The following is a 15,554-nucleotide window of genomic DNA, read 5'->3' as shown; positions in this document are numbered from 1 at the left end:
CAATCTTAAAGTTTCAAGCTTTCAAAATTCAATATATAACATTTATCATCATTGATCACCAAAGTTGTACTTGTAAGCTAAGTGTAACCATTACAACAAATAATATCTAACATGAAATGAAATGTTATAAAATGAAATGAAATGAAACAACTTTCAACTTTCATGAAGCATCATATTCATAATTCATTACTAATAAGTTATAATTGCCAATTCAAACTTAAATTGTCATATATTGTTTAAAAAAATATCATAATAAATATGAAAGAGTCAATAGTTATAAAAGCTACTAGAAACTAGAAAAGAGAAGTAAATCTATTATCTATTTCTTATGCTTGGGCCTCTTGCCACGACGAGAAATGTCTAATTTTTTAGTCTTGTTGCAAAATCAGGATCTTTGTCATTAATATCACCCTCCAAGCATTAATATCCAGAGGTATCTTTGTCATTACCTTTGTATCTGTATGGGGATCTTTGTCATTAATATCACCCTCTAAGCATTAACATAAGACAGAAAAAGCATAGCATGTCAAGTCAAGATTTTGTTTGAGTGATGCGTACATTTTTAGAAGGGTCATGATAGAGGAGTTCGACAACCAATGTCACTAACATCAAGGTACATAGAGGGATTGGTACTCTTGATTAAATACGAGTTCCATACCCTAATACATGACAAAATTCAATGGAAACATTGCAATCCCCCAATCCTGAAATCCTGAAAAACTGATAAGTCTGCTGGATTTTGAATGAAATCTAAAATTCTACTTTCTCCATTTGAAATCCAATGAGGACGAAACCACTCTCAAACATCCTGAGTCATTTCATGGTAATGTTAAAAATTTAAGTAAAAGGATGAAAATGAAAATTAAAGAAAATGTCACTTTTACTTTAAGAATTTAACATTACCATGAATAGCATATCAATACTAGGGCCTAGACTTGATCATTAAGCTGCCCCACTCAAAAACTATTTGTTTCTTTAAAAAAAATTGCATTTCGAACATTACTACAAAAAAAAAATGCAAAAAAGGCAAAACGCTCCCGAAAAGGCAGGGAGCGAAATTTTTTTTAGGGAGCGCGCTCCCGAAATCGCTCCCTTTTCGGGAGCGATTTCGGGACCGCGCTCCCGACCCGCTCCCGAGTCGCTCCCGCCCGGAGCGCGGATTGGGAGCGGGTGCGAGGGGGGGGGGCGCTCCCCCGCAACTATGTTCTAAAGTAAGAGATCATACGAATAACTTCACCCATGCCTCCTTACAATGATGACATTATGGGGGAAGTTTTTCAATTAATAGAAGAAAGTTTTCAGGGGTTGCATGACACCTTGGGTCCTACTTGTGGAAAGAGGCTCAAGATCTTAGAGATCATGGCTGGAGTTATGGGTAACCATGATGCCATTGGCAAGAAGTTGCAATCCAAGTTGTTGGCCATTTGGAGGAAGGAACAAGTTGTATTACTTGCTGCCTATGAACTAACCGAATGGTTTGTTGAGCAAAATATGAAATTGTTTAGAAAGCTGTTGACCAAGAAGTAGTTGATGAGGATTTGTGGTGAAGACAAGGATGTAGAGGGTAAAAAATGTAACAAGAATGAATTGAGGAAAGGTCCATGCTTTATCTGCAAGGGACCTTGGGAAACTAATCATTCATGCTTGAGTGATATGGAGGAGATAACAGGGGTAGAACAAGAAGAGATTCCTTCTAATCATCCTGATGAGAGTGAGATGGGCTCATGTACTACAAAGGATGAACAAGATTGTAGAGATGTTGACAACAATCCAGTTATACATGCATGTTCGACGATTGAGAATGGTGAGCAACAAATTGTTTCTATGAGTGAAGAAGGCCAAGAATAAGACACTCAGGGAGATTTGAGGGATGAGCCACTAGTGATGATCTAGCATGAAAAGCACTAAGAGTTTGAAGGGCATGAGGAGGAAGATAGGCATAGTGTACATGATGAGCCTTCTTTGGAGCGCCAGTTGAATGCTCAAGATGAAGTTGTGGTCGTAGTAGTTGAGCATTCGTCTTTGGGGCCAACCCTTGACAAGATGCAAGTAGATGCGGAGGCATCAAGCAGGGCTCCAAAACTTCTAGATGCTAACCACAAGAGAAGATTAAACATTTCAAGATAGATCTTATGGAAATGAAGAAAAAGATCCACACAATCCGAGGGACCAACTTGCAGTAGAACAGTAAAATTGAGGAGCTTAGAGTGGTATATGCTGAGTCAATGACCAAGCTATCTAGCGTTGAGGGATGACTACAGTCTCTAGTGAGGCAACAAGAGGAGTATACTTGGGAGTTTCAAAGAAACCCTCTTCAAGAGTACATCAATAAGGCTTGAAACCGTATCAACCCACCTCCATACATAGGAGAGAGAGGGGCAAAGTCTTCTACATGGATTTTATTGGTTGACTAGGTGGAGCAACATGATTCGAGCATGGAGCGAAATTGGTGTAGTGGATTTGTTCCATGTGCAAGTACTCATGCATTTGATCCTTCCCACGGGATGGATTGGCAGGAGATTATGAGTTGGTATTCTATTGATGGAGCAACATCTATAGCCAGAGATAGAGCAGAATTTAAGCCATGTGACTTGGTTGATGATGATTGGCCATGGTGGCATTGAAATCTAAAAGGGTCTATTGGTGGCAGGAGGGGTCAATGGTTTATTTGAGATCTGGGTATTGAGGGATTCACTCATGATTGGATGGCACACATACATGGTGTGGTACAATGGTACATATGTGATCCGAGTATTGGTGTGCAGGCACCTTTACAATTGACATATGTGGATTGCTTGAGGGCAAGCAATCTTCAGCCGGGAGGATTTGTAATGCCCCCTTTTTCAGTTTCCCTTTTAATGCGGTTAGGATGGATTTCCAGAGTTTGTGACAGTTAGGTCACAGGAATGAGATTATGCCATCGATGGGCCCAAAGGATCTTTGGAGGAGTCTTATGGTGTCCGACGAGGTTCACTTGCTACATTTCATCACCAGGGTTAGTTTCACACCATTTGTTCTTGGTTCCATTGCATTTTGATGATTCCCGTAAAATGAGGATATTATTAGTGTATTTTAATTAAATACGCTAAAGGTATCATTCGGAGAGGATTGTTTGGAGAAACACCTTAGTGTAATAGCTCATTGTAACCGGGATGGAAAGATCTTCATGATGGATGGTGAAAAGTAACTTGTAGTGGTGGGAGAAAGCAAAGTGGCTAATTAATCATTTCTAAGTATTAAAAGTGACTATGAATTGGTCACTTTAATAAATAAAAAGGGGACAAGTGCTTAGTTGGAGAAAGAGGCCAAAAAGGGAAAAGAGACTTAAAATGAAATAAAAGAGTCACTTAGAATCTAGATAAAGTGAAGGGAAGGCTTCTAGAATGCAAATAAAATAAAGTTCTTCTAGAGGTTTGGAGAGAGATCTATTGAGTCTTTAAAAGAGGGGAGGCAAGTCATTTGGAGACATCTTGGTTGGTTTTTATTTTCTGATTGGTGAGGTTTGGAGAACCAGATTCTCAGCTTCAGTAGACCCTAGGGTGGAAACCCTAGGGTTATTCAGTGAGATTGGATGAAAACCCATCTCATTCCTCAGTGAATTCAGTCAGAGTTCACACGTGCACTTATCAATTGCAGTTCCAGTTTGGGAGGTCAGATCCAGTGTTGCAGAAGTTTGGAGGGTTCTATCTCAGCCATCACCAGCTATTTGTATGGGCATGTAATATCAGTGTTTATAGTAATATAATAAAGCTGAGATTTGCTGCATTTGTCTTGTATTGTAATTGCCATATCTTTATTCTCAATTTGTCAAAGTAGCAACAATTATTCATTTTTGGGTTTTTATGTTATTCATTTCTTTGGTATAAATTAATGAATTTTAATGCTATTTTTGAATAAAAATTCACGGCATGTTTTCCTGAAGAAAATTCCATAAATTTAACGAAAATATCCAAAGGGGATATTAGACGCTAACAATACCCCTCATTGCCCTTGCTTTGAGAACAAAGCAACTTTAAAGGGGGTGGCAATGTTACAAATAAAATAATAAATAGTTAATTAGTAATGCTATAAATAAAATAATAAATAATTAGTTAGTAAAGGGTACATAGTATATAGCACTACATACCATATGCTCTCACTCATGAGCAGTGAATGCTATATAGCACACCGTTCAAGTGATATTGTAATCATCAATTTCATATCTTATTCAATAATAGTAATTACTTATCCGCAAACATACAAGTTTTCTTGTTACAATACAAGTAGTGGAAAACTGTGTAGTGTGAACATTTCAAAATCAGAAGTTCTCCTCGCGCACAATTTATCTATTAAAGATTGATTGGCTCACTTAATCATTGATAAGTATAGTCACTGATCTCTCAAATGCTAATCAAGTTTCAAAACTTCTTGCATAAGCAAATCCATTCATGTATACCCTTGGTTGGGTTAGGGCTGATGGCCATCTTACTTTTGTGGAATATAAGTATTTCAGGGCTTTCAATATTGAAAATTTACTTGTATAGTCAAATATGGTGTTACCCCTATGGATTGCTTTAGTTTTCTCTTGGGCACCCCATATCAATTTATCAAAGCGATATATGATCATTGATAACTACCACAAAACTTACAAGCTTCATAGGTACTATAAGGTGTACAAATTCATATCTTTATCAACTAATCTATAGGGTTTAAAAAAAACAGTCAAGTAGAGCAATCTTTCCTTTTAATATTTTAAAAAAGAATTAAAATTTGAATGCAGACCTAACACTACACTTACCTTACAGTAGTTCTTTGACACATTTTGTTTTACACCAGTACTTGCACTTCCTAACATACAACAACCTTTTGCCATAAGAGCTGTTCTTGAGTAGGAAGGATATCTAGTGGCTTATGATTCTGAGACTCTTTCACCTGACATAGTTACACACCTGGTTCAAGCACTCCATATTTTCTGCTTTCATGATCAGAAGATGCATTGACTCATACAAGTGGCCAAACATGAAGGTACCAGACGATGACATGGTTGGAAAAGGAGATTTGCCTCTTAGTGATTTACCCATCTCAATTAGCCATTGGAGATTATTTCCTCTAAGCAGGGAGGAAATGATGAGCACTAAAATTACACTTACTTTTAGCAGTAATTTTATTTAATAGATATTTGAAAAGATGAAGATATATTTGGATTTTCACTATCCAAATTCATCACAATTTTGTAATATAAAATATGTTTTTATGAAATGCAAAGTCAATAAATTAAGGAGTGTTGGTTACCTCTCCAAATTCATAGCTTCTTCTGGGTACCTCTATCAAACATCTGCTTGGTCATGGACAAACACAAACCTCAGTGAGCTACGTTAGGATGCAAAATCATCTCTGGCACATGCAATAGTTTGATAGAGATCCTTTCCTCTATGTGAAATCCTTCCCAAAATTCTGATAGTGATATTCAGTGATTGAAAACTATGTTTGGCTCTCCTCCTCATCATATTCTTTTCGAATGGTATTCGCTTGCATTTCCATGCTGGTCACTATCATTTCTGTGATATTCCACATTTTCTTTTCAGTTTTTAGCTATTTGTATAGATTATTTTTGATGCTGTTTTATATTACGAATAATTAGTGATAAAATGTGGTATTCCAATTGTAATTGAATTTAATAATTTGACTTGATTCCTGTTGTGAAGGTATGGACGCATCAAACCAGATGTTGTTGCATATGGAAGAGAAATAATAGGTTCAAAAATTAGTACTGGCTGTAAAAGTCTCTCAGGAACAAGTGTTGCAAGTCCGGTAGTTGCTGGTGTGGTCTGTTTGCTGGCTAGTGTTATTCCTGAGAACATCCGTTGGGATATTTTGAACCCAGCAAGCATGAAACAAGCACTAGTTGAAGGTGCTGCAAAACTTGGTGGTCCAAATATGTTTGAGCAGGGTGCAGGCCGGGTTGACTTGTGAGCATATATTTTATTTTTTTACAACATTTCTTGATGTTTATTCTTTTAACTTTGCATTTGGTTTTTCCTTCAGCAAGCTGCAAGACATTATAATTGATGCAATGATAAAAACTGATTTTTTATACGGTTATTTGATAAACACATTTTTGGCATTGATTATCAATTAGCCATTGAACTCACTTGCATTCTTCACTCTGATTTATCACAGGCTCGAGTCATATGAAATCCTTATCAAATACAAGCCTCGGGCAAGCATTTTTCCAAATATTCTTGACTTTACAGATTGTCCATATTCATGGCCTTTCTGTCGGCAACCATTGTATGCAGGTGCAATGCCAGTTATATTTAATGCCACTATTTTAAATGGTATGGGGGTCGTTGGACATGTCGAGAGTGAACCAAGATGGCATCCCTTTGATGAGGTGGGGAATCTACTTAGTATACACTTCACTTATTCTAATGTTATTTGGCCATGGACTGGTTACCTTGCTTTGCATATACAAATCAAGGATGAAGGGGCTCAATTTTCAGGACTTATTGAGGGGAACATTACATTTACAGTAGTGTCACCCCCAGCAAAGGGAGAAAACAATCATCGGAAAAGCTTGTGCACACTTTCTTTAAAAGTGAAAGTAATCCCAACTCCCCCTCGTTCTCAGCGGATTCTTTGGGATCAGTTTCACAGTATTAGATACCCTCCTGGATATATACCTCGGGATTCACTCGATGTAAAAAATGATATTCTTGATTGGCATGGAGATCACCCACATACTAATTTTCATGGGATGTTTGACATGTTAAGAGATGCTGGCTATTATGTGGAAATACTGGGGTCCCCATTCACATGCTTTCAGGCCAGCAAATATGGAACACTTCTCCTGGTAGATCTCGAGGATGAATTTTTCAAAGAGGAGATTGACAAGCTCCAGGATGATGTCAAAAATCATGGATTAGGACTGATTGTATTTGCAGACTGGTATAATGTAGAGACAATGGTAAAGATGAAATTTTTTGATGACAACACTCGCAGCTGGTGGACTCCTGCCACTGGTGGTGCTAATATTCCTGCTTTAAATGACCTACTTAAACCATTTGGTATAGCATTTGGGGACACTATTTTAAATGGTGCATTTTCTCTAGTTGGAGAAAGAAGTCATTATGCTTCTGGGACAGATATTGCAATGTTCCCTGAAGGTGGCTTTGTGCATAGATTTTCATTTGAAGATAATTACAATAATAGTACTGCACACAACCTACTACAAGCGGCTGGTATGGTCAAAGTAAGTACTCACTTACCTTGTAGGGACTCTGTTTGACAATTCTTGTTCATATGGGAGCAGTTTCTTTTCAACTTCTGATCTTGAAGCATTAAAATAGTATATTTCCTCTGCAGGCAGAGTATCCAATTCTTGGAATTTTAGAGCTGAGTGACAGAACTGCCCGTATTGCTGTGTACGGTGATTCAAATTGTCTAGATACTAGCCATATGGTGATAAATTGCTACTGGCTTCTTAGGAAGCTTCTAGATTTTACCAGCCAAAACATTCAAGATCCCATGTTATTTGCACCATCAAGCAGACTGGCTTCTCCTCTGGTTAGGGATGGAGCTTTTCCAGCTCGTCGAGAAGATGTCAATCTTTCAACATATTCATCAGTGATAAACCGTGAACTTGTATGCAGAAATGATGCTCGTTTTGAGGTATTGGGTGCAAATGGTTATGACTCACATGCAACTTGGAGAAACAGAAAACTTCCAGGGATTCCAAATATTTTCTTAGAACAATCGCCAAAAGGGACAAAACCTGCTATGTCTTTTGATAATACATCTGTATCTTCAAATAGCAATGAAGGCATGAGTAATGTATTTCCTAGTTTAGAATTGAATTTGACAGGTGAAAAGACAAAGGCAATTACTGAGTACGAGAAAACTTTATTCAATCCGACCATGGTTGATTTTGGACAGGGCCAAAGCCAAGGTTTAAAAGAGGTTGATAAACAGTCATTAGAAATTCATTTTCCACAAAGAAATATCTCAGTAAATATGTCAAGCAGAAGGCACCATACAAAAATGGATCTTCTAGGGTGGCTCAACAGGGATGAGGTAATCACTTCACTGAATTTCCATACAAATTGAAACTCCTTTTGAGAAAGATGAGTGAAAATGTGAAAAAGTATTTGAGATCGTGGAAATTATACGTTCTGCATCTCTGCAATAGGTTCCCTGAACATACGGTAATTGAGATTGTAATATTTTTGGCTTTCATAGTTGACTGATGACAAAAGTTTGATTGTTTGAAAGTTTTATGGGTACATTACCGAGCACAACATATTTCCCCAAGTGCATCTATTACTTCTGTTAAAAACTGGAGCCGGTCTTCAAACTGGCCACCTATCAGACCAGGTTTCGAACCAAAACCAGATCAAACCAGATTCAATGAACCGGTTTTTAAGAAAATCCATAAAATAATAGTTTTTGATGAAAAAACTTATGTTTGAGATTCCAAACCATGATTCTGAATCATTAAAGATAAAATATGCAAAGTTTTCCCATATATATACCATGCAAGGTTGAATATATCAAAATAGCATCAAGTGCAATACATATCAGTAACAAAATACATAATCAATGAGGTTCTAAATGGTCTATAGAGTCCAAAAGAAATGCTACAAGCTTGCCATTACTGGGATTTTCTTGCAACTTAAAAGCAACATCTTTTTGTAATTATTAACCTTTTTAACCTCCTCTTCTAGTCTTCTCAGCCTTTTTTCAATCAAAACTGTCCCTGGAGGATGTAAATTCCAAAGGGCCTGATTGGACAGCTTAAACTTTAGAACTCCTATCCATGTCACTGATAGCAAGTCTCTCTCTTTAGAGCTGATGCATGTGAACTCCAGGATGGTGTCAGTGGTCAAGACTTAATTTAAGACTTAAACAATGTTATCAGAACCGGACCAGTCGTTGAACTGGTAAACCCCCCAAACCGGGAACCGGTCAGAACCGGACTGGAACCAGTAAAAAAAACTGGTCAACCAAAAACACAAAGTATTCAAATTTTAAAGAAAACCACATATATTCATGTTCATCCATCTGAATCCAAATATTTATATTAGTGTTACCAGACTCGGAATCGACAATAAATTGACAAGGCAAAAGACCGAAGAGTTATAATCGGATCAGGAAAAATAGGTGAATTCAATAAATAAAGATATACACTATATTGAATTAAAAAAAAACACTTTTCACTGATATTCAATAAAGCCATGTCCAAACAATGCATAATATCAATAGATGTCCAAAATATCATGAATGAATAAGTATCTCATATATGTTATGAGTCCAAACATGATCCAAAGCACTGATTCTTTACTCCTAACCAGTGATTACATAGAACCAGAAGCATATGCTTCTAAAAGTTTGCAAAATATTGCATAGTAATCAATAAAAAAGTAGTTACTAAGACTCTAAGAGTGAGAACTAGAAGCAATTCCTCCCACTCCTTCGCTTGCTTGACTCTCAAAATTCGCCCAAGTCATGTAGGCTTAAAAGAGGAGCCTCTTCCAATTGGACCCTATCTGCTGCGTTTGTAGTTTGCATATCTATCTCTTCAAGGTTGATTGGTGAATGATCCAAACCTGTCATTATCATGAGACATTGAAATGTGAATTAAAGTTTGAACTTTAAAGTTAAAGTGCAAATCAGATTATGAAACCTTCAAATTTAGGCTCTCACCTAGTATTTTCTTGTTGCGAAGTCGTAGATTGTAATGGACTAATACAAGGTCATTTAAGTGCTTTTGTGTCAATCGGTTGCGCTTCTTAGAATGTATTTTCTCAAACATGCTGTAGTTGCGCTCACAACCAGAAGCACTACATGATTGGTTTAAGATTCAAATAGTGAATCTCTTCAAATTTGGTGTATCACTACCAAAGTTTTATCACCAAAGACCTAGCAAGTGGCAAGGGTTCGTGAGTAGTAAGTACTAAGTATAGATCCAAAGATGATAAATAGTAAATAGTAAATACTAAAAACTTAAAAAGACAACAAAATTTTATAAAACATTTAGCATACAAAATACAGTTTAAACAAATTTAATGAATCGATGAAGCCTTCAAGCCTTGAAGGGTACCTGGCAACATCTTAGTCCTCTCTCGTATAGCATGGGTATAGGCAAATAATTGAGCCGACGCCCTGTAATCCTGTAGTTGGGCAAAGACACGACTTTGAATTTCTGGATCAGGGAAGCACCTTTCAATGCATGTCATAAGTCCTCTACCAACCTCCCCATCCTCATTAAATTTTCTCTTATCATAAAAACACTGTGGGTTTAAGAAGTACCCAATAACACGTAAGGGGGAAATGCAATTGTCTATCCCAACATGCATCAATAATGTCCCAAAAAGGCATATACTTGGCCTCCTCATCCCCATATCTTCTTTTGATGGCCTCCTTTGCGAGATCCATCGCCTCATAAATGCAACCCATAGCGGGTTTGTCACCATCAACCATCCTAAAAGTTCAAGCTTTCAAATTTAATGAAATATGAAACTTTGAAAATGAAATGAAACTTGAAATGAAATTTTAAAAATGATAAAGTTAAAAGACTTGAAGTACCTGATAACTCTGACAACAGACTTTGTCATAGCAATTATCTCTTCGACATCTTTCCAGTAACTATCATTAAACCCAAGTGTAACAATTTCAATGCCTTCAAGGGCTTTGGAATATTTAGGTCCCAAGAACATCCTCTTCAAATTTATCTTTTGCTCAACCATAGAGTGCAAAAATACGAAATTTGTTGCAAATATGGTCACTGTAGGTCAAACAATTTCTTTACCTTCAGTGTATTTTTCTCAAGGTGTTTAGAAAATAGTGTGGTTGTACATGTATTTGGTTATGGATTTTTCCTTCTCCATAACCTCATGTATCCAATGAAGTTTACCAATGCCTTCAATCATTAAATCTATGTAATGGGAAACACAAGAGGTCCAAAAAATAGTGGGGTGCCTAATCCCAAAAAGTCTACCAGCAACCATATAATTTGCTGCATTGTTGGTGATGATTTGTACAACATGTTTTTCTCCCACTTCTTGAACGACTTCCTCCATCATTTCACAAATAAGTTGGGCAATCTTAACCTTGTCTGAGGCATCCACTGATTTGAGAAACATTCTGCCTACTAGACAAGATACAAAGATACAAGGAAATTTATTAAAGTTCTATTCCTCTGATCTATCCATCCATCACTCTTGATGGTGCACCTTGTTTCTACCCATGATTATCAAAGCTCAGATAGCACAAGCATGACATCTTCAACACTCTCTAACAACAAATTTGCCCTAAGGCTCTTTGATGAAGGGGCTTTGAACCCTGGACTTGCAATAGCAACTGGATCAATCGCAACTTGCCAATAAGGACTTATGGCACAATGGAAAGGTATGTTAGAATAGTACCAAAAGTTAACAATGACCTTCCTTGCCTGACTATGGAATTTGTTTTTCCAACCAGTGGCATCCAAGGTAGGTTGGGAACTGGGTTTTGTTCGGGGAGCAAAAAAAGTGTTTATTTTTCCACCTCCAGTTGAATGGAAGAGTATTCATTTGGCCTTTTGAGTTTGACTTGGATTTGGATGCATGTGTGGGAAACTTGGGCATGGCATTGAGGATTCAATAGAGGAAGATGACAAGGGGGTATTGGAAGAAGAATGGCTAGCTCCAAGAGTTCCTATTTCTACATTTTGCTTTGTTTTCTTGGTGTTATGTTGACTCAAGATATCAAGGGCCAAGATTGCTTGGTGTTTGACATCTTCGTCAACCTTGTTGCAAAGATCTATATCATGGTCAGGTATTTGTGCAAGGTGGTACTTGAATATATAAATGCCTCCACTACATTTCGCTTTGCAAAATTTACAAAGGGGACTGGGGTCTCTAGGAATCTTGTCACAATAAGCCCAAGCAAAGTCCTTCTCCCTTGACATTGTTGTTGTTTTGGACTTGTGTTTAATTTGTGGCTTCTGTTAAAATTTGGAGTCGTGGTTTCTGTTTAATTTGGCTCTTGTAAAAAACAATAAAAAATTAAAATTAAAAATTTCATATATGTTGTATATGTTTGTACTTTGTAGAAATAAACTTTGAAGTGACTGTCATAAATCATAAATGACTCTGCAAGTGACAAGAATGCATTAGTGACAAAAAGATGCATTTCAAAGACATCTTATTTCATACTACAGTTTTTAAAAGATCACCTTATATAGTTTTTAAAGAGCTTTTGGATGGATTTCATATAAAGGGGGCTTCTAGGACATTTCTATTATGTAGTAGTTTGAGGGTTATAGGTCTTGAGTCTTTGCATATATTTCACCTTCAATGGTTTGGCCGTAGCACATACCTAGAATTTTATAAATAGGATAAGATACAACATATTTCATTTTATTAGATATCTCTATGTTTGATATCCATGTTTAATATTTATTGATGGTGTACCATGGTTCTTTGTTGTTTTGAGTGCCACTTCATTGTGAATTTTTCAGCTTGACACAAGCCTGGCGTAAACACTTGAAAATATCCAAATGGACTGTTTAGAAGAATTTTTATAATTGATTGCAAGATACTCTTGCGCCATATGTGGAAAATGGAAATTGTAGGATATTGTGGGCATACAGATAGATGTACTCTTTTCGATTACTATAACAACTTGTTGTTATGGCTTGGTCTCCTTATCCTTGAAGCTCAATGCTTTAATCAGTCTGTGAAAGAGTTAGCATGCAATGCAACTACCCATTTTCCACAGGGATAGTGACTCTTGACTCCCAAGTATGTAAAATATATAGGCAATGGGCATAAATGATAAAACGACATTCAAACTGTTGAAATTTGGTACCGGAGGACAGGTGGTTCCCTTAGGCTTTGATCTTTGGCCTAGGGAAAAGTGTCCAAAAGAATTTAATTTTTCTCCTAAAGTAACTTTATAATTTTTTATAAAGTTAAATCTAATTTGAAAGTGACTTTAAGTGATAAAGTTATTAAGTTTAATTTTAAAGTGACTTTTATAAAGTCAATGAAAAATTAGAAAGGAAAAGTGACTTTGGAAATAAATGACTAAGTGGGTCTTTATTAAAGTGGGGTGAATTAAAAAATAGAAAGTGAGATTTAAATGAGCATTTAATCTCAGCCATTGATCTAAATCTATTTCAACCATTGGATTTAGAGATCACCCAAAAGTCACTTGGATCACCCAAAAGTCACTTGGAGTTATATTAAAGGAGGAAAAGGAGGAAAAGGTCATTCATTTTTTCATGAGCGGATTGGGAGAAGGAGAGCAAGAGAGCAAGAGAGATTTCTGAGCAGGGAGGAGAAGGAGACAGCAACTTGGCACTCATTCCAAGGCAGCAGTTGAGCAGATTTGTACAGCTGATTCAGCACATAGTGAAAGGCAGATTTTTGCACAAAAATCGAGGAGCAGTTTGCTGATTTTTCTGCACACAAAACGGAGGTCGTACAACATTTATTGCTGTCCTGTTTGCTGTAATTTCCAGATTGCTGTGAGGCACGGGAAAGGAGATAAGTTGTAAATTTGCTTGCTGATTTTTTGCTGAATAATTCTCACTGTAAAAAGGCAATTTTCAGAAATAAAGAAGAGCTCTCAAACTGGTTTTCCCCAAGAGTTGTAGGGGTTTTTCCAGGGTCAAGTTGACCAAAAATATCAGTGTTTTAATGTGTTTTAATGGCTGTTTTTAATTGCTGATTTTTATTTCTGCAATTTCTAGCATTCTGAAAAATTTCCAGAATTTGTGTTTTCAGCCATATTTATTTTTTCAGTCTGTTAAATGTATGGTTATGGGAATGGGCATTTAACTACATGGGAGAAATAAGGTGAAACTGAAAACCGGGGTGGGAAAACAGAAATTTCTACATGGTATCAGAGCTTGAGTGCTGAAGGGCAGTTTGGGACAGCAAAAGGAAAAAATTACAGCTGCTGATTTTTCACTCAGAAAATTCCAGCAAGCTGATTTTTTCATAAACAGCAGTTTTATCTTTACCACAGCAGTGCTATTTTTCAGTTTTAGGACAGCAAGATGTCATTGGGATTGAGGGTGGAGGATAGGTTGGATGGGCATACAAATTACAGCGTTTGGAAGGAGAGAATGCAGAGTATCTTTGAGGAGGCAGAAGTTTGGGATATCATGGTGCATACAGCACAACACCCTGTTGTTGTGCCTACTGATGCTACTCAGTTGACAGCTTATAATAGAAAGAACAACAAGGGTAAGAGGCTGATTCTAGACGGAATCAAAGACCATTGCATTCCTCATGTGAGAGGAAAGAGCAATGCCCATGAGATGTGGACAACATTGTCCAATCTCTACCAGAGTACCAATGAGAACCGGAAGATGGTCCTGAAGGAGAAACTGAAGAACATTAAGATGGGTAATGATAGTGCAAATAGATATCTCACAAAGATTACCAATGTGAGAGATGAGTTGGCAGCGATTGGAGAGGCCATTCCACCCACTGAGTTGGTGCGGATTGCAGTGAATGGCCTCCCCCGTTCATGGTTGAACTTTGCTGATGGGGTTTGTGCACGTGAGACCCTTCCCACATGGGAGAGGTTTTGGGATGATTGTATTCAGACAGAGATCAGGAAAGGACAGCTTGGGGCAGCCAAGCCAGTTGAGCAGGATGAGGATGTAGCACTGGTGGCGGGAGGCAAGAAAGGCAAAGGGAAGAAGCAGGCTTCCACAAGCGGTGGTGGAGGCAAAGGCAAAGGTAAAGGTAAACAGAGTAACTCACAGAAGGACTATTCCAAAGTGAAGTGTTGGAATTGTCAAAAGATGGGACACTATGCAGTTGTGTGTCCGGAAAAGAAGAAGAAGAAGGGGAAGAACCAGGACGTGGCAACTTCAGCAGAGATTGAGGACTTTGCTGGTCGTTTTGACCGAGAGTTTGCGTTTACTACGTGTGAGTCCTCTAGTGCAGGATCACCTGCCACACAGGTTCAGAGGGAGCATGCTTTTCCCTCGATTAGCGGAGCATCTTCAGGTATCTGATATGTGGACAGTGGGGCTTCACGTCACATGACAGGAGTCCGTGAGTACTTCTCAGAGCTTTCAGAGAGTGGCACTGATATTGAGGTAGTACTCGGTGATGACAGAGTTGTTAGAGCAGTCGGGGTGGGGACAATGACATTTCAGAGGGAGTCCAAACCTCCCTTGAAGGTGTCAGAGGTTCTTTATGTGCCAGGGATGAGGAAGAACCTCATATCCGTCTCAGCTTTGGAGGACAGAGGATATGAGGTACTGTTCAGGGGATGACAGGTGTTGATGTATCCCAGGGGCACTCCAGCTGATTCAGCTAGAGTGATAGGTGTACGCCATGCAAAGGTGTACAAGTTTGCATTTCACCCCCTTTTGGCATTGAGCAGTAGTACCGACAACAGAGCTAGCAGTTCTGAGCTGTGTGAGATTTGGCACCGCAGGATGGGACATATGTATCATGGAGCCTTGAGGACATTGCGGGAGATCACTACAGGTGTGCCAGATTTCAGTACTGATCACTTTGATACTTACAGAGGTTGTGCGATGGGCAAGTTTGCCAAATTCCCTTTTC

The 15,554-nt window shown here is 37.9% G+C and overlaps 1 protein-coding gene across 1 annotated transcript in view; it reads left to right on the top strand.

Annotated features, from left to right (window-relative positions):
• LOC149258799 (subtilisin-like protease SBT6.1) overlaps positions 1-15,554 on the top strand; it is a 327,819-nt gene that overhangs the window by 270,994 nt on the left and 41,271 nt on the right. The window contains 3 exon segments of the mRNA XM_089416280.1: positions 5,685-5,948; positions 6,160-7,231; positions 7,345-8,052. Of these exon segments, the coding sequence (XP_089272406.1) occupies positions 5,685-5,948; positions 6,160-7,231; positions 7,345-8,052 (2,044 nt within the window).

Source organism: Pinus tabuliformis, chromosome 6, assembly GCF_031772625.1.
Source record: "Pinus tabuliformis cultivar Carrire ecotype Pingquan chromosome 6, CPIR1, whole genome shotgun sequence".
Taxonomy (NCBI): domain Eukaryota; kingdom Viridiplantae; phylum Streptophyta; class Pinopsida; order Pinales; family Pinaceae; genus Pinus; species Pinus tabuliformis.
Note: the sequence above shows the minus strand (reverse complement) of the source record. Positions and strands in the feature narration are given on the sequence as shown.